The following is a 23,946-nucleotide window of genomic DNA, read 5'->3' on the forward strand; positions in this document are numbered from 1 at the left end:
TTTCTTGTGTCTCTAAGTGGGTTTTTAAGTGAACTTCAGACTACTTACATTATATAGAAAACTGTGTAATGTGTGGACATTGCAAATACTATAAGAGTGAGTCAGTGTGCTTGCAGAAGTCTGGTTTTGCTGATGTACCTTGTGCTTCCTCATGTTAATTTTCTGTCCTCTCAGAACAATAGAATTCTAGTAGAATTAAACCATAAACCTCATTTGCCTGTTGTATCTCTGGAACATCTCTGCCTTCACTACGTGAATATTTTAATGGTTGTGCTTTTATATTGATGCTTGCTATTTCCTATTTAATATTTATCTCATGTTATTTAATAAACATAACAGGAAAATTGATGGGTAAGACTGTAATAATTGTAGAGGAAAACTGACATGTGAGATTCCAATACTTCAGTAAACTTTAAAATTGCATTGCAAGAAATAAAAGTCTGATTGTTTCTGTAGAATACTGCATTGTATAACCGCAAACCATCCTCTCTTGTTCACTTAGTTTCAGACACTGTTTTGGTTACTGAGTATTGAAAACCATTCCTCCTGCATAAGAGGAGCCACAACATAAGCTGAGAGAAATGGATTTGCTCAGATTTGAGAAAGCTAAGGGGAGAATATTTCGTTTTGTTTTTTTTTCTCAGCTACCTTGTGGGAATGTACTGAGAAGACAGAAGTGCAGAATGAAAGCATGAGAGACAACAGGCACAGACTGCAACATCTCACATCCCAGTTAGATAGAAAGGGGAAAAAATCAGCATATTAAACTTAGCTGGCCCAGGTCCTGAGCCCCATCTAGTTGGTCGGGCTCTGAGGGGAGAATTGGACAGAATGATCTCCACAAGTATCTTCCAGTCTGTATTTCTGTGACCCTGTATTGCAAGGCTGAGTGTACTTTAAGTATTGTGTTTTATAATCTTTTCATTGTTGTCTGAATTGTTTACTTCTGAGGGTCACTTGAATAGCTCGTATCATAAAGCTGCTGCTCTTTTTTTAATCAGTAACTGTGAAATGTTTGATTTTGTGTGACCTGCAAGCTCATTTACACATCTTAGATATAAGTTACACACTGCCTGTGAATTTGAAAGATTGAGTGGAACATGACAAGCTATTGATTTACAGCAAAACAAAGTCTGTGTAGTTGGAATAGAATATACTCACATGTGTAGATGGTAATAATTATTCTGATAATCCATTTATGCATATGATCAAGCTACAAGTTCATGAAAGTTTAAAGTGAATTTGCATTTGCCCACTGTGAATTTTTTGCAGGATTTAGAAATGAAATGTTTATAAACTTACACATCTTTTTACATTTAAAAATAGAACATCTAGGCTCATCAAAAGAGCCAAGAAGATGATAAAAGAATTTGAATGTATACGTTTATATACACTAGAGTTTTTTAACTTCAGTTCAGTCAATGGATTTATGTCAGAGCTAATAATTGCTGTGAAAGTATTTAAATTAACTGTGGCTTCATTGAAACTCTTGTTGTGTTTGGATAATTGCTTTTTGGTGGTAGTAAAATGAAGTTTCAAATTCCACACCAAAATACTGATGGAAATTATCACATCTTCTTGATGGGGGGGTCGTTTGCTTTTGCAGTGCTTTGTTCTCTGACTTTAAGAGCCTGAAGAAAAGAGTTCATTGTAGAAAATATCCTCTGAGGTAGACATCATTCCAACAGCTCAGGTGCTGTGCCCTGAAAAATGGCCTTTGCAACTCTAAAGCACTTGAAGAGATTACCCTACTTTAGAGGAGGAAAGAAATTGGCTTTGTATTTGCTTGCTTCTCTGCTTTGTTTCTTCCTGGAACAAAGAGAAACAATGGAAGGAAATGTGTCAAAGGCATTTTAACAGCAAGAAAACCTTTGTATACTTTTTTTTTTAATTGGATGGTTATAGAATCTTTTAGTCATGTAGAAAGCAAATGAGCAGCTTTTATGAATGCTTTCATAAAATAATCTGATAAAATAGCTTAAAAAACTGTAAAAATAAAAAATACTAATTACTGTTGAATGCTATGTTCTGTATGTCTGTTTGAAGCATAGTTAGAAGACACGACATTTTTCAACTCAAAAGTTTACACTGTAAACAAAAAAATCTTTCTGTAATGTTTACTTGCCTTTTTTTTTTCCTACTTAAGTATTTTTGAAAGTAAAATCTTCAGATGCCAGTTCTGCAGAAAATAGTCTGGTTTCAAGTGTGTAAGCAGACTAAGATCACATGCTAAGGAGCTTGCTGAAATTGCCTGTTAACAAACTGTTGCAGTAAATGTAAGTAGTTTGATCGATGTGTAAAGCCTGCCATGGGAGAAAATGTTTTGAGAAAAAGTGTGATCCCTCTGTCCCTAGATGTTAGAACACTTTGTGCTCAATCTAAAGGATACAAAAATGGAATAAACAATAAAAGGATAAAAAAGCAAATGCTAGACACTTGTATCTTGATAGAATAGAGGGCATGAGAGAAAATCAATCCTGAAAGGTGATCACAGGGCTCTTCAACATACCGCAGTTGCCAGGATGGAAATCAATGGGCTAATGTTTGCAGTTCATATGAAAAGTGAGGCCACACATGCAAGAGAAACACAGAGAACAATTATTGGTGTTGGTTGTCATGAAAATGAGGATGCCTTGTGACCTTGACCTAGATTTTAAGCTGTGGCTATTGGCTGGAAATACAGAATTTCGCAATGTCTATGAGGGGAAAACATGTGTCAGACACCACCAAGGACAAAAGCATGAAGTTGGTGTAGTTGAATATTATTGCAAAGTATGAAACCATTTGAACAGGAAAGGCTGTGAAGATTCTAGCCAAGACACAAAAAAAGAAAACTTGTGTTGATAGCATGACTGCCAGAAATTAGTCATCAGTGTGGACTAAGCAGGGTGTGTGCATTGTGTACAGGAATCTGGAAAAGCTATCTTGTGTATTTGGGATATCTCACCTTGTTGAATGGGGTATAACGAATGCTTATGGCCTAAACTGTAAGGTAAAACTGATTTTGGCTAGTTTTGTTATAGCAAATAAGCAAACACTTCTGGAAAACAACAACAACAACAAAAAACTAGCTATATCCTGCAGAAATAGAGAACTGTTGAAGCAGAACATGCAAGTGTGGATTGGATGAACAGTTCTTGTGGGGGAACCACTACCAGTCCTGCAGAGTAAGCTGTTTCTACTGGGAGCAGCAGGGAATGCTTACTGAGGTGCATTACCTTCATTTCTTAGATAGCAAAGAAAATTACGTAGAGTGCTGTGCAAGCTCTGTCATGCAGCTAGGTATAAGTTCTGAGCAAACCTAAACACTGTCACTGCTGTAGAATGCTGTCTCTGTGTTGATTGTGCATTTGTTTTTTTTCCTCTTGTGCAGAGGGGGGTGGTTAAGGAATTGTTGTATATGCAGAATGCTTGAAGTTTGTTTTCAGTTTCAGTGTGGTGAAGGGTAGTGCTTACTGTGCATCAGGTATCTGAGATGAAAGGAGGGTGCTGAACTTTGTAATTAGCATCATCCCTCAGTCCATACTGAAAAGCTTGAAAAAGATGCATGTTGGAACTGGAACATATAATGAATTTCAAGTTGCAGTTTTGTTTCTGTTGCCATTCCTGACAGATTGTCAACGGTTTACGGGCTGGTTCGGCCCGGTTCCGTGACTAGAAGGGCGGAGGGATCCGCGGATCCGCGCCCCCGGAAAAAAAAGAAAATAAGGGACCCCGAAATAATTGAAAACAGTGGCAACAATCTGAGGTAAAACAAAGTAATTTACTAAATATGGTATCAACAGAATTTTATAAGGAGAGAGAATGTGAAATTGATGGTGGATGGCCTTACCACAACGCTGAGATGAGAAGCGCAGGCAGAGAAGCGCAGGCGAGAAGCGCAGGCAGAGAAGCGCAAGCGAAGCAGCGCAGGCAGAGAAGCGCAAGCGAAGCAGCGCAGGCAGAGAAGAGAGCATCAGGTGACCTTGCCGGGAGTTATATCTCCTCGCTGACCGCAAAGCCCCCTGGGGAAACGTAGCTGCTCTTCTCCGCTGGACAGGCACCCGGAACTTGAGCATCAGCAGTCAAACCCCCAGTACATTGCATGATGTTATGATGTGGAATACCGATAATGAAAAATCATGAAACCATGACATTCCACCCCTTATTCCACATCACTACATCATGCTTAATATAGACAAACAAAATATAAACACACGCACTAGGAATTACTGACTGCACTCCCTCAACATCAAGTTCCCTTGCGGTACACATTGAACATCCCCGTTTTCCTGCATCACCCACCAAGTGGACCCAGGTCCCTGGGCAAAAACAGTTCCACGAAGAGGTTTGTCCTTCTCAGAGGCTGGAATAACCCAAACTGCCTTTCCCAACATATTCTTCACATGTACAACAGGGACTTTATCTCCCTCTACGGTATGTAGGGAGCTGGACTGGGTTGGACCACCACGATTGATAGATCCTCTGGTATTGACTAACCAGGTGGCTTCTGCCAAATGCTTCTCCCAGTGCTTAAATGTACCGCCTCCCATTGCTTTCAGCATAGTTTTTAACAACCCATTGTATCGTTCAATCTTACCTGAGGCCGGTGCATGGTAGGGAATATGGTAAATCCACTCAATACCATGACCTTTAGCCCAGGTACCTACAAGAGAATTTTTAAAATGAGTCCCATTATCTGACTCAATTCTTTCTGGGGTACCATGTCGCCACAGGACTTGTGTCTCAAGACCTAGTATGGTATTTCGGGCGGTAGCGTGGGGTACTGCATAGGTTTCAAGCCACCCAGTTGTTGCCTCCACCATGGTGAGCACATAACGCTTACCATTACGAGATCGTGGCAAGGTGATATAATCAACCTGCCATGCCTCCCCATATTTGTACTTTTGCCATCGCCCTTCCTCCCAGAGAGGTTTCATTCTCTTGGCTTGTTTAATTGTGGCACACGTGTCACAGTCGTGAATGATTTGCGCAATAGCATCCATAGTTAAATCCACCCCTCGGTCTCTAGCCCACTTATATGTCGCATCTCTCCCTTGATGGCCTGAGGTCTCATGGGCCCATCGGGCTAGAAATAATTCACCCTTGTTCTGCCAGTCCAGATCTATTTGGGCCACCTCAATTCTGGCAGCTCTGTCTACCTGATGGTTATTTTGCTGCTCTTCAGTAGCCCTATTCTTGGGCACATGGGCATCTACGTGACGCACCTTTATAACCATATTCTTTATTCGGGCAGCAATATCTTTCCACAGGTCAGCAGCCCAAATAGGTTTACCCTTTCTTTGCCAGTTGTTTTGCTCCCACTGCTGTAACCACCCCCATAGAGCATTTGCCACCATCCACGAGTCAGTGTAAACATAAAGCATTGGCCACCTCTCCCGTTCAGCAACATCCAAGGCCAGTTGGACAGCCTTTACCTCTGCAAATTGGCTCGATTCTCCTTTTCCTTCAGTGGCCTCTGCAACTTGTCGTGTGGGGCTCCACACAGCGGCTTTCCATCTGCGGTGTTTCCCCACAATACAACACGATCCATCTGTGAATAGGGCGTATGTCTTCTCATTTTCGGGTAGTTCATTATATGGTGGGGCCTCTTTAGCACGTGATATATCTTCTGCTGGCGGTGTTCCAAACTTTTTGCCTTCAGGCCAGTCCATGATCACCTCTAGGATTCCTGGACGGTTGAGATTCCCCATCCGCGCTCGCTGCGTAATCAGCGCAATCCACTTACTCCAAGTGGCATCAGTAGCATGATGGGTGGAGGGACCCTTTCCCTTGAACATCCAGTTCAGCACTGGCAGTCGAGGTGCCAGAAGGAGCTGTGTTTCTGTACCGATTACTTCGGAAGCAGCCCGAACCCCCTCATACGCGGCTAAGATCTCCTTCTCAGTTGGAGTGTAGCACTCTTCAGACCCTCTGTATGCCCGACTCCAGAATCCCAGGGGTCGGCCTCGGGTCTCTCCTGAGGCTCTTTGCCACAAACTCCAAGTGGGACCTTTCTCTCCAGCAGCAGTGTAGAGGATGTTCTTCGCATCCTGTTCCATCCGTACTGGCCCCAGGGCCACGGCACGGGCTATCTCTTGTTTAATCTGCTCAAAAGCCTGCTGCTGCTCAGGACCCCACATAAAATCATTCTTCTTCCGTGTCACCTGATAAAGGGGGCTTACAATGAGGCTGTAGTTTGGAACATGCATTCTCCAAAAACCCACTACACCCAGGAACGATTGTGTCTCTTTCTTATTAGTGGGTGGAGACATGGCACTGATTTTGTTGATCACATCTGTTGGGATGTGACGACGGCCATCTTGCCACTTTATACCTAGGAACTGAATTTCCTGGGCAGGCCCTTTCACTTTGCTTCGCTTAATAGCGAAACCAGCACGCAGAAGGATCTGGATTATTTGCTCTCCTTTCTCAAAAACTTCCTTTGCTGTGTTGCCCCACACGATGATGTCATCAATATACTGTAAGTGCTCAGGAGCACCTCCCTGTTCCAGTGCAGCTTGGATCAACCCATGGCAAATGGTTGGGCTATGTTTCCACCCCTGGGGCAAACGATTCCAGGTATACTGAATGCCCCTCCAGGTGAAAGCAAACTGTGGCCTAGATTCTTTGGTCAAAGGAATGGAGAAAAAGGCGTTAGCAATATCAATGGTGGCGTACCATTTGGCTGCCTTTGACTCCAATTCATATTGGAGTTCTAACATATCTGGCACAGCAGCACTCAATGGGGGTGTGACTTCATTCAGGCCACGGTAGTCCACCGTCAGCCTCCATTCTCCACTGGCTTTACGCACTGGCCATATGGGGCTGTTAAAAGGTGAGTGAGTCTTGCTAATCACTCCCTGATTCTCTAGTTGGTGAATCAGCTTCTGAATGGGGAGCAAGGAATCCCTGTTGGTGCGGTACTGCCGTCTGTGCACCGTTTTTGTAGCAATCGGTACTTGTTGCTCTTTCACTCGTAGCAACCCCACGGCAGATGGATCTTCTGACAGGCCAGGCAAAATAGACAACTGCTTAACACCTTCTGTGTCTACAGCAGCTATTCCAAAGGCCCATCGATACCCTTTGGGATCCTTAAAATATCCCCTTCTGAGGTAATCAATACCAAGTATGCATGGAGCCCCTGGGCCAGTCACAATAGGGTGCTTTTGCCAGTCTTTACCAGTGAGGCTGATTTCGGCCTCCAACATAGTTAGCTCTTGGGAACCTCCAGTCACCCCATGAATATAAATTGATTTTGTCCCTTGGTGACTCGAGGGCATTAGAGTGCACTGTGCACCAGTATCCACCAGGGCCTTATATTTTCGTGATTCTGATGTGCCAGGCCATCTAATCCACACAGTCCAATAAACTCTATTATCCCTTTCCCCCCCTGGCTGGGGGCAGGGCCCCTCTATTTGTTACCTTCATTGTCTGCAGCAACTGGAGCAATCACCTTTTTGGAGAAGTTCACCTTGGTGGTTGATTTGTCTTGTAACTCTCTTACCCGTGCTTGAAGTACAGGAGTAGGTTGTTTATGCCACTCCTTCATATCTTCTCCATGGTCACGTAGGTAATGCCACAAGGCAAAACGTGATGTGGTCTTACTGTTGTCACTTGCTCGAGCAGGAGAACGTCTTCTTTTGATGGCTGAGACATTAGATGCCACCGGCTGGGAGGAAATCAAGTTGATGAGCCCCTCCAATAGGCTGTTTTGGGAATTCTGGTCCCCATTTGATGTATCCGTTACCTCCACGGATTTATCAGCTTCAGGCACGGTTGATAGTTTGTCTATTATATCTTCTTGTTTGTTTTCCATTCTGTCCAGCTTTTCAGCTACCTTTGTAATGGCTGAAACACAAGCTCGCAGAGGGCTTAAATGTAACTCAAAGTCTTGAAGTTTATTAACCAATTCACTTATAAGGGGTCTTCTTTCCCCTCTGCCATACATTGCTGCAAATGTGCTGGCGTACCTTTCTGGTGCGGTCTTTGTGAATGTACGCCACATGTTTGGTGTACACCTGACTCTCTCGGGATCATGCTCTTGGTCTGGCTCGTCAGGAATGAAATCGGGGCTATGTAGCATTTCCACCACAGCATATTCTCTTAAATAACAGATGCCTTCTTCCATATCAGCCCATTTCTTTTTCTCAGGCATCAGATCATCTTTGAAGGGGTATCTTTCTTTTACAGCTAACAACATCCGCTTCCAGAGGGTAAAGGCCTGGTTCTGGCATGTACTAATACCTCTGTCAATGGCTGAGTCCCTGGCAATGCCACCCAGTTGGCGAGCTTCTCTACTATCCAGCCACACACTGTTGGCCCCATTGTCCCAACATCGAAGTAACCAAGTGGCAATAGGCTCATTTGGGTGACGTGAAAAGTCTTTTCTCAGACTTCGAATTTCATTCATTTTCAGAGATCGATCAACAATAGTAACGATATCTTGCTCACCTCTTACTCTTTCGGGACTTCTTGTTGCCCTCATTGGCGCCGGTGACCGTGGTCTTACTGAGGGCCCCTCCCCTGGACTTAGGGGTGCTTCTTGTGGATCTTGGAGCCACTCCTCTGGACCTCTCTCCTCTTCTTTCTTCTCTTCTAACTGAGTCGAGATTCGTTTCATTTTCCGTCCTCTTACAGGGGCAAGTGACATCAATTGTGGTGCTTCTTGTAGTTGATCAGGTTGGTCAGTTCCAATGCTCTCATCCTCCAGTTCAGCTCGGAGCCTGTCTCGTTCGATTATGAGAGTATCTAGCTCAGATTGGAGGGTGTCTTGTTGAGATTGAAGACTGTTGAGTTTGGATTGCAGGGAGTCTCTCTCAATTCGGAGGGCATCTCTCTCAGATTGGAGGCTGTTTCTCTCGACCAGGAGACTCTCTCGCTCATTTTGCACTGTTTCCCTGAGACTCTCCTTTTCAATTTCACAAACTCTCTCCCTCTCCAGGATAGTATTGAATAAGGCCCGGTAAGCATTAGCCAGGCCCCAAATAATTTGGGCCTCCTCAGATCTTCCCGAGCCGCGACATTCCTGTCTCAAATATCTGTTTAAATTTTCAGGGTCTTTCAGGTGTTCTGGAGTAAAGTTCCATGACACCGAAGATTTCCATCTCTCTAAAGTCTCCCCCAGGCCTCTCCACATTCCCTGCCACTCAGTATTTACTGGTTTTGGGGCAGACTTCCTCAAAATATAATAAATACTAATAATAAGTGAAATGGTGAGCAGTACATTCACGGAGATTAATAACGTGACCAGGTGAGCATTGAAAATCCGCATAAAGAATTCAAAGGAGAGGCTGGAAACCTGCTTAAGAATCCCCAACCCTGTAAAATTAGCAGCTCCCTCTGGAATGGTATGCCACATAATATGCAGATGCCACATAGTTATTTCCATCCATGTTTTCAATTGGCTATATATACCTATTGCTCCATAGAGCAAAGTGGTGAACTTAATTAAGGCCCAGTATGTTTTTAGCATTAAGAAAGAAGAGACAGTGGCATGCAGCCCCTTAAAAGGCAGTTTCAGTAGAGAAAGCATTTTTTTTTTCTCTTTTTTTTTTTTCTTTTACAGAAACAAGATAGCAAGGCTCAAAGTTTACAAATATCCTAGAGTATTGGCCGTCCGCCTGGACTTTTCAAGGTCACGCTTTCAGACAGTACTGGTGAAACAGATAAACTTTCCCAATGAAGCTGTCTGAGAGCGGAGAGAGAGATTTGTTCAAAAAGCTAAAAAGCAACTGTTGCCCGCATTCTCCACCAAGAATGTCAACGGTTTACGGGCTGGTTCGGCCCGGTTCCGTGACTAGAAGGGCGGAGGGATCCGCGGATCCGCGCCCCCGGAAAAAAAAGAAAATAAGGGACCCCGAAATAATTGAAAACAGTGGCAACAATCTGAGGTAAAACAAAGTAATTTACTAAATATGGTATCAACAGAATTTTATAAGGAGAGAGAATGTGAAATTGATGGTGGATGGCCTTACCACAACGCTGAGATGAGAAGCGCAGGCAGAGAAGCGCAGGCGAGAAGCGCAGGCAGAGAAGCGCAAGCGAAGCAGCGCAGGCAGAGAAGCGCAAGCGAAGCAGCGCAGGCAGAGAAGAGAGCATCAGGTGACCTTGCCGGGAGTTATATCTCCTCGCTGACCGCAAAGCCCCCTGGGGAAACGTAGCTGCTCTTCTCCGCTGGACAGGCACCCGGAACTTGAGCATCAGCAGTCAAACCCCCAGTGCATTGCATGATGTTATGATGTGGAATACCGATAATGAAAAATCATGAAACCATGACACAGATGCAGTCTTTGACCCAGGAAGAATATTGAAGGAGCCACACGAGGACTGTTGATGCAGCCTGCTTGCTTAGTTCCTTGAATTATACTGTATAGGTTCACAAATACTTTGTAGAATTAGATTGTCAGAAGTTCGGATGTATAAAAGCATCTTTAACGTATTGCCTATGAAAAAGCTCATGTTGTATAGACATAAAATAATTTACTTTAAATTTAAACGTGTTTGAGTATATTCTTTTATCATTTGTTTTGCTTCCCTGAGTAAGGGTACATTTCTAAATCAAGATGCAAGGTATGATAAGATGTAATTGATGTGGGAAGCTGCATGTTCTCATGTGATACCCAAGGGTGCTGTTTGTTACATGTAACATCTAATTTTCAGCCTCACCTCTGCTAGTAGAATTTTCCTTACTCTAACCCATATTTGGAGCATTTATAACACAGTAAATACTGAGGTTTGCATAAAGGTATTCCAAGGTTTTCTAAGCAGTGTGTATTTGATGCACATGTATGTAAATTTATCTTAGTTTGGTGTGGAAAGCAGTGTGTGGGGGTGGTGTGTCTGTTTGCTTTGTCTCTCTTAAAGATGTGGCCATTTCTGTGCAATTGCTGCTGGATCACTGCTGGCAAGAAACTTAGAAATCCTCTTAGGATGTGCTGGTATTCTTGCAGGCTTGTTTATAAGATAAATGGAAGTTACCTATTTGAGTTACTCATGTTAATTCTAGGATGCCAAGTCTTGTTTCCATATGTGAATGCTAAGTTTGGAACCATGACCATGGAGGTTAAATTTCAGATACCAGCTGTTATTGCTGCAGGAAGGAAATGCAGAACTCTTTCTCTCTTCATTAGGATTATTGAAAATGCCATCTGGAACTGTGTAAAATCATTGGGAACTTGTGAACAGATGAATTAATACACAGGGTTTTCCCTATTCTTCCTATGATGTAAGACAATTATACTTGTCATTTTAAGAAAAGAACTTCAGGAATTATTTTATCCTGAATGGGCATAATTTGCATCTGACATTTAGGAACCTCTACAAAGAAGTTCAGATATGAAAGCATGTGCTTGAAAAAAAACAGGTGCTTTGAGGTAGTCTGTCCAGGCTTTTTATTTATTTATTTAAGGGGTTGGATGGAGGTTGACATTGACAGCTGGTTTATTATCTTCCTATTTTATGACCAATCCTGTCATCGCGTGTAGCTGCATTTAGATTGACTAACCCAGGTGTGCTGTGGGACAGAAGAGAAGTGAAAGCAAAATCCAAATTCATGGCTTGAATTGGGGATCAGATTCTTGGCACTACACTCATTTTAGACTTTATCTTCCATGGCTTTCTGTATTTCATGATTTCTGTTCTGCAGAAATTTCACTGCTTTGAAGTAATAGCCAAAATTTGCATAGCCATGAAGCATGTAGTCTAAACATCTTCTTATGCAAAGGTACATAAAAAGTAAATATTTTTATGTCGAAGGACTCCTAGGAAATATATGTATCTTAGATAGAAAATTATTTAATTGTTATTCTTTTCTTCTTACTTTCCTGCTATTATTACTAATGCTGTATTTCAGGGGTCTTAGTTTCTCAATGTCCATGACTAGCTTATGTTATTCAGATAGCAGAATACGTTTCACAAGTAAGGCTGCTCCCACAGCCAGAAGTCTGGGTTACCTACGAGGCAGTGTTGGCTGCACTGTGTGCTGGAGCTTAGGAGCTGTGCTTGGACTGTACGTCTTCAAGTTGCTTGAGGCCCTCACAAGGGCCCTTAATATTAAGGACAAACAACAACAACAAACCTGCATTTCTTCCCCTTGGTTTCAACAAAGAGAAATGACTGTGTAGTTAGAGCTGCTCTTTGTGCCAGATGGGTTGTTACAGTAATGCAAGCATTGCACGTGACGTGTGTAGAGCCGAAAGGCTTTCTGAGCTTTACAGAAACTACGGAACAGCAAGTCAGTTTCTGGATGGAAGTATTTTCATATCACAAAATTATTCATGTCACTGGCACCCTTGCCAGCCTTTCTTTGTGAAAAACAAACAAACCAGCAAGTACTTGCCTTCTCACCCACACTGCTCAGATCAGAACTGATGATGGGAAAGCACAGAGCAGAGAAGCTGGCACTGCTCCCAGTGCATCTGCTTAGTAGATAAAGAAGACTTTTAGGGATTTCAGTCCGCTTTTTTTCACTTTTGCCTTTGATTCACCTCATGGCATTTATTAAAGTATTTATTACCTTTCTTTGGGAGTGATTTTGGGGGTTAAAATCTATGGGATTTGTTTTCAAAAATTAGGCTCAACAAAGATGGACTATCAGTCTGAACTTTGAATTTCTTACTTACTGCCAGTTTGAATCATACCATAAACACTATTTAAAGATTTTGTTTTTCATATTTCTTTTCCACATCCTTGACCCTGACTGGTAAGCTGGACATTTGTGTTTGCCTTGGCAAGCTCCAAGCTGCTCATCTAGGGCAGGATGAAAACTCTTTTTTCCTTTCGTAAACAAACTGTTCCTAAAGTATTTTCCATAAGGATTTACACCACCATTTTGCAACGCTTCTAGGAATTGAAAAAATCTTGCTATTCAGAGTTTTCATTTTATGGTTTGTAACACTGCAGAAAAATATTTGAGCAATTGCTTTCTGGGGTTGGATTTTAAGAGCATTTTTCAGAACATATTCAAATTCCAGAATTATTACATTTTGTCATAAGGGCTTTTATTAAAATTACAGTTATTTTTCTATTAACTATTCAATATTGCTGTGTTGAACTCTGAATTTTTCTAGAAATATTTGAAAGATATTGAAGGAATATCTTCCTATTGGTGGCAGATTTTGCTGGCAAAGGGGAACTATTCTGTTCAAGTGATCAGAACCAATAGTTCAGAGCCAGATCTAGCTCAAAGCTTTGTATCCATGTTCTTCCTGGCTACTACAAGCCTTTTCTGAGTAGACGGAGAGTATTTGCCATGAACTAAACCTCCAAAAAATCATAAAAAGCCATTGGTTCTAGTCAACAGTCCATAAATGTTATTTACTCTTTCTTTTAAATAATAATACTAATTTTATAAAGGCATATTAAAAGTGTATTTGAACTCCACAAACTAAAATTACACTTCCTTTTTTTGTTGCAGATCTGGGACATGAGTGATGATGAAACAGTCTGAAAATCAGCTGAATAAGGTGGAAGATGACCTACTTTGAACTGCGTTGCTGCCTTTTATCTGTTATTCAACAAGTTAATGATTGCTTACCCATTCTGACTGCAGTGAATATGAACAATTGTAAACCACATACTGGCATGAGTATCTTCACTGTGAAAGAAGTCTTTTCTGGATATAACTCCATGTATTCATTTTTATTATGTAAATAACCGAAATAACGTGGTTATGTTTAAATCTTATTCCTTTTTTTCCCCCCATTTTCTTAATAAGACATATATAAAATTTGCTGCTTAAGTAAACTTTGGTATTTCATTTGTTCCGTTTTTTTATTTTGCTTGTCAGCAGACATGTCTAAGTAGCTTGTCTAAATGTTTTTTCTTCGTCTTTCCAACACTTGTTCGCCTTTAATTAGAGTTCATTATTAAGATTGAGAATATTCTCCTGTTGGGAAATAAACTGCATCTTTATTTATGGGAGAGCAGGAGTAGGTTAAAAACCTACACTTGCAGTGTATATCACATTGCTTTCTATTTCAAAGTAAATATTTGTAGTACAGTTGATTCCCTTTTCTTTATTATGGTATGATTGTTCTTACCTGTGCCAAAAGAGAAATTATTCTCTGGAAAGATTTCATAATTTCATTCTATGGAAGAAATGTGGTTTGACTTATATTTACACAGGAAAGACCAAAATGGATCTGTGTCATACTTACGCTCTGCTGAAGTTTAGAGAGTGTTCTGCTATGTAGTAAAAATTGCTTTGAGGATGAATCATTGATTCATTAAAAACTTTAGTTAACTGTATTACTAAAATAAGAAATTGATTTTCTAACTGTGCCATTCCTGGTTGCTGTTGTATACTACTTTATAGGTGTTAAACACCGATTCTGATTTTCATTTTGCCTGGAGTTTAAGTATTTCAATTTCTGCAGCATCAGGAACGGCTTCAGATGTTATGGCTGAGACTGTGAGGATCTTTGATGGGTTCTCAAGGATTTGTAAAAATGGATTTGTAAAATATCAAAGTAACTTACTACAAAACTGAAAGCAAATATATTGTTTTTTATCTTGCAATAGGATTTAGAAGTATAATTGAAATTCATTATAAGGCTTTATATTGTGGAGACTGTGGACTGACTTGCTCAGAAAAGAAGACAGAATCGCTTTTTGTGAAAAAGTCTTTATTTCTATTATACATTATAAAAACGAGTTGACCAACTAGTCAATCCAGTTAATTTAGCTTGGTTTACTTCCTTTAACATAAGCTCTGAATATCCGTTGCAGATAATTTCACAGCTTCTCTCTTAGGCCACATCAGAGGATGTTCTGTCAGATCAAATTCACCTTAAAAGAAAAGCTATCTGCAGGGGCTATCTGCAGGTCCTATACTCCCGTCATAAAAGAAGACTCACTGAAACATGTTGAGGTTAGCATTAGTTGTTACATGTATTTCTTTTTGTGATCACTGAAGTAGCTTTAAGCTCTAATGTCCTGTTTAGCTAACTTCATTGTAGTATATATATCTGAATTAAATATATTTTTAATAGGAAACTGATCTTTTGGTGGTCAGGTAATGATCAATAAGATTGATAACTGTGATATACATTTTTAAGTAGTTTATTAACATACAGAATTACCTATGAGCTGCGTGATTTGCTTTCTGTAGTTCTTTTGGAATCGTGTATTGGTACTGGGTAGTTTAAAGGGAAAGACCTGCATTTTTATCTTTTGGAACTGCTGAGTGTAAAAGTCTTCTGCAGTCTTTGATTATCCGAAAATTTAAAACTAGACATCTTTCTAAAAATTTGATGAACATTAATAGTTACTTTAAGTATCTAAACATTGATTACCTGTGAAAGTAACTTTCAGTTTAAAGATGCAGTGTATCTATTTAATTGCAGCAGTATGCAAGATCTAAAGGTTGGAACTCAGGGTTAATATGGTGTTTCCTTACCTCTCTGATTTCAGTAGCGTACAGTTCTGAGGCTGAGCTGCTTGCTGTACATATGCTTCCCAGATGTCCCTGATGTTCTGAAGCACTTTAGTGTGTCTCGGAATAACTTCCGTTGTCTAACTTTAATGTTGTTTTCTTCCTCCTTGTGGGATAAAATGGTTCTTATTCTGCTTTTATTCAATTTCTAGACATTAATTGAGTAAGAAGTCAGAAGAATACATAGAAATGAAGTGCTATTAACATTTCCATTACTGTTCAAATACAAATACCATTATCAGATAAGCACATTTATTTACTGGCCTGTAGGTACTTAACAGAAGGCTTTTGGCACTGCCCTTTCAACTGCAGATACTGTTGTTTAATGGAAGTTAAACTTCGACCTTTCTTCACTTGCTTTCAGTCTGGTGTTAAATCCTTTTTACCAATGTTGTAGCCTATCAGTCTGGAATAAATTTCACTTAAGGCATGCCCTTTGTATTAGATGTAAATTGATAGTAAAATTTTACCCAGTATGTGGTTTGGCCAATGTGAGAATCTGCTCCATGGATTGTTTGAGTCTGAAGCCTTCAGCATTGGGTTCTAAAAGGGAGGAAGGGCACAAGAGTGTAAATGACACTTAGACCCATGCAGAAAGATTCATGATGACCCAGATCATTTGGTATAGAAATTCACCAAAGAATGGAACCATAGGATTTTTATTCCTAAAAAGCTGACTACCCCCAAGAAATGAAGGAGGATTCTGCTTCAGTAGAGATCAACAGCATGAAATGTACTCTTGTACATCAAGTGGAATTCTAGTAATTGCTGCAGTCCTTATAGCCATTGAACTTCAGTCTGGAAAAAATGTTCCTTCCTTGTGCTCTGTATGGCTTTGGTATTACGTCCTTAGGGAACTCTAAGTGAGTTAGAGTGAGATGGACGGAAATTTCATTTTTACCATCAGTACTATTGTTCTACTGCCTGTATAATGTTCTCTTGTATATGATCTGGCTACTTACCTTAAATATGTGCAGTAGAAGTCATAGCAAAGTTGAATTTTTTTTCAAATATAAGTGATTTCTTTTAGTTTCTCACTAATGTCGTTTGTAATTTTTCTCCTTTTAATTTCTCATAGTCAAAGAAAACTCTTACTGGTAGAGTTCTTGTTTCTGAACTTTTTATTATACTATTATTTAGCATTCTGTGATTTAGTGTCACATGATAGCACTTCTGTTTCTTACTCGTACTGAGTGTATGCTATCTATTCTGATTGGAATTTCTAATACCTAGCTCATCATTGCATTACTCTGGATCGTTTGACTGAAAAGTTCACCCAGTTCCCAACTTTTCTTTAAGTTTTCTTCCTCTTTTTCAAGACATTTTAAAAAAAGGTCAGATAGCTGCGAAGTGAATGAAAGTAGGCTTTGGTTTTCAGGATTCCCATTAATGTCAATTATATGTGAAAAGATCACTAAGCTTCTGATGCCAGTCAAGTTTGCCTGTTTCTTATAGTACCAATGAGCCATTACTGAATCCATAAGGATTTTTGTATATGGTTTCTTTTTGGAGCATAACCACATCTTAAAAGTTCAAGGAGAGTCCTGGTTCTCTTTCTATGGGAAGAGGAAGGACAGCTCACATTCTTTCAGTACTACATATGTTGCAAGCTAACACATAATCAAACTTTTTTTGTTGTTCTTCCAGTTGAAGGTATCTCTATTCTGCACTGCAAGTCCAGCCAGTTCTCTAAAACTGCTGATAGCCATTCTCTTCTCCGTTGGTTCAACGTTGGCATTAAAAGTACACAAAAGCTGAAAAGAACATGCAGCTGCATGGTAGGATTTTTTCTTATTACTTTTCCAAATTTTTACACCTAATCTTTTAGGTTGTTTTTTTTTTTTGTTTGGTTGGTTGGTTTTTTGTTGTTGTAAGTTTGCTTCCTTTCTTGTTTTTTTTTTTTTAAATAATAATGCAATATTTGCAATACTTCGCTTAGAAACAAATAAGCATTTATACTCCAAAGAGAAGCCATTAAAGAAAAATTTGCAACATGGCAAACTTAACAGACTTTCTAAGAAACACAATCTGGAAGATGTCCTGAGCCTGTTACCATTTTTTTTTCCAAATCCATTGACATGACTTCTTTAATTGTTTTACGTTTTATTCCTTGTTTTAAATTGTTTTCAATGCAAATATCGTGCTCATCATGCATAGCCTACCAAAACAAAACTTTTCTTGTTGGAGGGTTTTGTGTACCTCTTCTCTTTTAGAGGGCCTAGATTAACAGCTATATAAGGCAGAAATACAACCTAGAAGAACTTCATGCTGTTACAGTCTGACAGTGCATAAATTCATAATCTGTGAAAAACCTGCCTACCTGTTCCATTTAAATTCCAAATCTCTTTCCCTTAAAGCTCCCTGGATTTTCTCCAGAGCTCTATCGGTGTTTAAAAATACTGTGGCACCATATAGATAATGCTATGGGTTTGAAATTAGCATAGACATTAACTCTCTGTTATCACTTCAGCTGCCAAAATTTAAAATTTATTTTCTTATTTATGCAGCACTTAACAGGATTTGAAATTAAACAAACAAACAAAACAGCAATCTAGTGATGAAGAATGTTTTCAGTCTCATTTTACTTTTACTGATACTCTTTGATCATGTACTACTGACAGCAGTGACTTTTCATGGTGAGTAGTTATTGAGGACAGCAGGACTTTTCCTTTGGAATAGCATCAATACTAGATTGACTCAGAGAGTTTAACAGTTCCTGCTTTTTGCCTGATTTTTTTTTAGTAAGTTTTCATCTGTAAAATGTAGAGAAATAGAATATATATGTTTAGCAAAGAGTTTTTTTCTCAGTTATCCCAGACCAAAAGAATCTGTTGCTCTGATCCATTGTTTTATCAAAGTGTTGCTGAGAGTTGTTTGAAGTCGGGCAGTGTTAACCAAAACGGGCTGTGGCTTGGGCTAATTTGTATCCACTTTACTCTTAAGCTCAGTAGCTGAAATACAGCGGTCTGTATTCCACCAGTCGGTGACTGGTATTTTGTCCAGGTTGTAGTGAATTCTTCTGAATGAGTCACTTGAGAACCATATTAACCTAGCCAAGGAAATTGGCTCAGCAGTAGGGAAACTTAAGCTACTTCCAGAAGAATTAATAGTAATACATTGAAGTAGCAGTGTTGCTGAGTAGCGTAAGGTATTCTCTATCTTAGAGCAACACATTTTTCATCTCGTTTCCCAATTCAGGTAAATTTCATTCCAGGATAAGGGTAAAGATGAGTGAGTACTCCAAGCATCTATAATTTCAAGTACTGATGGTTGCCCCCTAGTAATCGACAACACAGTCTGCCAAATTGCAGCTTCACTGTAGCACTTTTTCACACCTCATGGAATTATTTTGGACATTCTTTGACAGGATTGTCAGAGCTCCCTACAGCTGTTTGTCTGAACTTCAAGTACTAAGTGTGTTTTGGTCAGTTTAGTCATGCCAGGCCTCACCTGCAGTTGCACCTTCTTGTAGGCACTTCCTTCAACTTGGCAATAAAAAGGGGCTGTCAGGAATTCTAGAAGAGATGTGGTGTTTCCTAGCTGGCAGGAAGTATTCACTGTGTTACCATTTGCTATGGAAGTCTAAATGCCTGTTCCAACTTGCTTTTTGAATAGATATTTATATAGGATGTTGATATGAAGTACAAAGGACTTTGCCTCTGTAACTGAAGGTCACATGCACATAGTGTTTTACTGCTGCAAATAAAAAGTATGATTTTTTCAGTCATTCTTCTTAACTTCCCTCCTTTCCCATACAGTTACTTTCTGCTATTAAGTTGTTTGGCAGTGGATTGCTGCTTCAGCAGCCTTGGAGCATTCAGTAATTCAGGCTTATTTGCTTTTCAGCACCAGACACTTGATTTTTGTTTGATCTCACCAGAATAATTCATTTTTTTTATTTATTAGTGAAATGATCTTATCCACTACATAAAAAACAAACAGGAGGCTTTATTCTTTCTCACTGAGGAAGCCACTAATGTTTTCCTCACTTTTGGTGCAATGTTTGTACTCTCTTAAAAAGCTTCAGTTGGGCGTCTCTGCCAAGGTGAGGCAGTGCTGAAGGAGCTTGGTGCATTTGAAATGAAAGCTGGCTTCTCATTTCTGAAATAATTTTACTTTCTAAATCAAACCAGCGTGGGCTAAAACTGAAATTGAAATGCTGCTAAATTGTTTCCACGTCATATCAGCGTGAACCTGGAAGAGCTGCTGGGCAGTGAAGGTTCCAAGTCTTGCCTGCCTTCTCTGAGTTTTCTGGTTTTTGGCAGCCAGGAAATCACTGTCTTCTTCCCCTATCTTCCCAACCCCTGTGAATATCTCCTCGCCAGCCCACTTTTCCCCTCATAGGTAGCAGAAGGGTGTGAATGGATAAGCAAATTAATTTCTAGTGACAAATTTCTTTCAAATTTGTACAAGAGTGAATGGAAATCTGCAAAGCAGTTGTGATTTTGCTTGAGGGTTTTGCTTTGTCTATAAATGTCTCTGTTTTCATTTCACGTTTGGAAGTCTGACTTTCATACAGTATTTCTGTAGGTGTTACCACTTCCTCAGGAACCTGTGACTCAGGCGGTGTATAAATGAAATGACATCACTGGCAACCTTTTTGTTTGAATTGCCTATTTCCTAAATAGGGACTGTTGGTTTTTTTTCTTTTAATACTTGCATCATTGTTTTCTGTGTTGTTTTGTTTTTTGAGAGAGGAAGGGGAAACGAGGGCTTTTGATTATCTAGGACTATTACAAGTAACCAACTGAATGTGTTTTATTTTTTTGAATCATTGAAATCATCAGTGCTGAAGTTTACTTAAAACAGGAGATTAGCATTTCTACACAAAGTATTTTATGAATGAAATCATTGTAAGTACGTGTTAGCAGAGCTGCTTTTGGTACAAAGCATTCTTAATTTACTGCTGATGTGTTGGGAGAGGGACAGAGGGCAAACAAGAGGAGCCTGAGCATAATTTTCCATTATTATTTTGGAAGTAATGCAAATAAAAAACTGTGTTTTCATACTACTGGTTGAGCTTCAGCTTTAAGTGGATCTCCCTTGCTGCTCCCTCACTAGTGTGTACACGACAGGAGATTCTTGGTGTGTTTCAGTGTTTCCTTCTCCATAACCGATATTTTTCAGTGATATCACTCCATACATATGTAGTTAAAATGTGAAGATGCAGAGTAAAATTTACTTGTTAGCAGAGTGTCTCCAAAGCAGGCAGGAGCACTAGTTATAGCAGACGTGGTACAGGGAAAGCTTCAGCAGCTGTGTTTCTTCTTTGGACAAAATTCCCCATGATGTCACTTCAGGAGTTGGCTGTTAAACCGTGAAGAGTAATGTCAGGAATTATTGTCATCAGAGGAATGTGAAAAGTTGGATGTCTGTCTAGATCATTTATTCATTGTGCTGCGGGACAGGCTGTAAAAGCGTTGCGTTTATTTGTTCTTGTCGTGCGCAAAGGATCACTGTTCTTTTGTTTAAATAGCAACAGCTTTGGGACTTCATAAGACATGAATATCTGAGTACAGCAGGGTCCTTTTGGCTATGCTTTGATTTTATCAGTTCTTATCAAGTAGACAGTCACTCTGTGGTTGCACCTGAAGGGAAAACTGAAATGAGGTCTGTGTATTCAGGGAGGTGGAGTTGGTGATTATTACTATAGATTGTGGTTTTTCTTCTGACTGTGTGATTTCACATCAAACTTTGGCACAATTAAGAACTGCATCATTAAAGTCATTGCACTAAAGGAAAGCACTAAACCAAAGTCTTGGGGAAAAAAAAAAAAAAAAAAACAGGCTATGTTTCTTAGGGTTTTGTTTTGTTTCTAATAATATAGATGGCCTGGTAATTTCTCGGGTTTTTTTGTTTTTGTTTTTTGTTTTTTTGTTTTGTGTGTCTGTGTGTACATGAGGTTTTTTTTTTCCTTTACTTAATATTTCAGTCATCCTTCCCAAAGTTTCTGTTCAGTCTCCTTTGCATCCTTTATTTTCTAAATGACCTTTATGCAGGCATCCTGTATGCTGTTAATGAAAAACTCTTCCTGAAGTTCCACCCAATAGCTATTGGAGCAATGGTTACATGTTATTATTGGTACTAAGTGAGAAATGCTTTGAAATGATAGATGGTATAAATGTAACAACATTCCAATTATTTGGTCACTCAAACAAAAAAATATATTTTTTTTCCCCACTTTAATTAAAATATTTACTGTTGAATGTCTCTTGCATGCCAAATTAGGTAGTAGTTGTGGTTTTATCTCCTGTAGTAGTTAAGAATGGGTGAGCTATGCGTACCCTGCCTCATGAACCATGCAGGGCAGCAGCTGATATATGGAACATAGTTGGATCATTCTCACCAACTGCCTGATGCTTTTGATAGACTAGTGCTCTCAGAAATCCCAGGAGAAAGGCATTTAATTTCTTGCTAACTTCTTAAGCAAAGGTTCAGCACTGTTTTAAGCTTGCAGTGTTTGCTAAATAGACTTCTTTGTAACTGTTTGCTCAGATTTGAAGAGGAGGAAGAGCAAGCAAGTCAGCTGGTGTGTGCACAGCGTTTCTCTGTTGCTGGAGTTATTCAAGTTTAATTTCCAACAATGCCAGATATTACCAGATATTACATAATCTAGCTTCCTGCTGCTAATATTTGGAAATGTCATTAAGGGATTCTGATAGATAATGTCAAGATGAACAGTGCTTAAAAATCAACAAGGAATAGTGAATAGTAACATACCCACTGATCTGAAATACTGAAAAAGAATGTGATTTAAAGGTCTGTGACACTGATCATATAGATGAGTATTAGGAGTAAGCTGGTTTTTTTGTTTTTTGTATTTTTTTTTGCCATAGGACATGCGGTGGCATGTTGTTTAAGAATATGACCAAATCGTTGTTTTAAAATTATTTTGTTGTTATAATTTTAAATAATTGTGGCTTCATACATTTTTGAAGCCAAAATGTTCTGTTCCAGCTTCAAAATGTTCTTGTTCAGCCTCAGGAGACTGAGGGGAGACCTCGTGATGGCCTACAGTTTCCTCATGGGGGGAGTGAAGTGGCAGGTGTTGATCTCTCTAGTGACAGTGGCAGGACCTGAGAGAATGGCATGGAACTGTGAGAAGGAAGTGTCAGGCTGGGTGGTATGGAAAATTTCTTCACTAGAGGGTTATGGGGTGTGGAATAGGCTCTCCAGGTCACGGCCCCAAGCTGCCAGCATTCAAGTAGTCTTTGGACAGCACTGGGACATAGGATTTGAGTTTTGAGTGTCCTGTTTGGAGTTAGACTTAATGATCCTTGTAAATCCCTTCCACCTCTGCAATCTTTCCCTCTCATCCATTGCCTGAGCTTGTTTTGGTAGAGTGTCTTCTGTTGATTAAGTACCTAATACAGCAAGACCAACATTTGAGTCAACTGGTCAATAGAACGGCAGTGAATAACAGATCATACAGGTAGATCTCTTCTCTAGTGTTGCCTATTAAAGCCTTTTAATTTAATCAGTTTGGTCATGGAGTTAGTGAAGTTCATTTGTCTCCATTTTTGGATGCTCAAAGCCAGACATCAGTGATGTCTTAAACTGGGTTGCAGAATTCTGAAGGCACTCTGATTTCACATGTAAAGATAATCTTACACTATTAAGCATGTATTTTAAATTTTTTATGTGTGTAAAGGAGAAATAAATAAATCTGTTGTTAACTTTTAAATGGCTCCTCGGTCAGTTTTATTCTTTCTTGTGTAGATGTGCTAAAAATATATATCTACTAGAGCACATGTACTGTTTTGTGTAGCCATTTAGCTCCTTCTATTGAGGAGCCACACTAGAGCATTTTTTATTTTTGTGTAAAAGGAAAAAGGAAAAGGAAGAAGTTAACTGGGTGCACTGTTTAAAAATGAGTTTCTGGTTTTGAGCTTGTGTTTTCTGTTACCAGTCTGACTGCTAGAAGCTTTAACTGGTTGTTTTGCAGCAAGTGCATTCTGTTCCCAAATGGAATCAAATCCACATTATGCCTGGGTTGTTAGCATAGTTGGAAAGCAGAGTAATATAAATTAGCAATCCAGTCTAAGAATGGTTAGAAATAACATCTGTTCTGTTTTCCAAGGTCTGCACTCCCATTTTAAGTTTCTGTGCCCTAGAATTAGAGGTTTGGGTTCTTTTGCAAAAGGAAGGTGCAGATTGACTTTGGTAATGGAACAGAAGAATTGAGGAGCAAGAATAGATCATAAAATGGAAGACTGGGGTAAGAATTAAACCTTCCTTTTTATTATTATTTTCTTTTTTAACAAACATTTATTGTTGAGTTTTGATCATTTATTGTAAAGGTACTTTATAGGAGATAAAACCATTTTCATACATTTCCTGGGTGAAATACAAAGAACTGTTCATGAACCAAACACAAGGTGTAAGTAAGTAACCATCAACTGTAGACTGTTGGACTATCTCATAGTGTTGATGGCATGTTGGCATTTTGCTAAATTTTCACAGTGTAGACGTTGACCCCTTTCCCGATTTAAACTTTTCACAAATGAAGTTCAAAATATATCTAGCCTTAC

The 23,946-nt window shown here is 39.5% G+C and overlaps 1 protein-coding gene across 8 annotated transcripts in view; it reads left to right on the top strand.

The window, feature by feature from the left end:
• ATG7 (autophagy related 7) overlaps positions 1-23,946 on the top strand; it is a 116,157-nt gene that overhangs the window by 82,370 nt on the left and 9,841 nt on the right. For 4 of the 8 annotated variants that reach the window (XM_085235963.1, XM_085235966.1, XM_085235967.1 and 1 more), the window contains exon 19: positions 13,397-23,633. In XM_085235963.1, coding sequence (XP_085092089.1) covers positions 13,397-13,429 — 33 coding nt within the window. In that variant the 3' untranslated portion in view covers positions 13,430-23,633. Of the gene's footprint in view, positions 1-644; positions 9,930-13,396; positions 23,634-23,946 lie in introns of those variants that run through there. The other 4 variants (XM_085235960.1, XM_085235962.1, XM_085235961.1 and 1 more) reach the window with 2 other exon arrangements.

This window comes from Meleagris gallopavo, chromosome 14, assembly GCF_905368555.1.
Source record: "Meleagris gallopavo chromosome 14, MGAL_WU_HG_1.1, whole genome shotgun sequence".
Taxonomy (NCBI): Eukaryota; Metazoa; Chordata; class Aves; order Galliformes; family Phasianidae; genus Meleagris; species Meleagris gallopavo.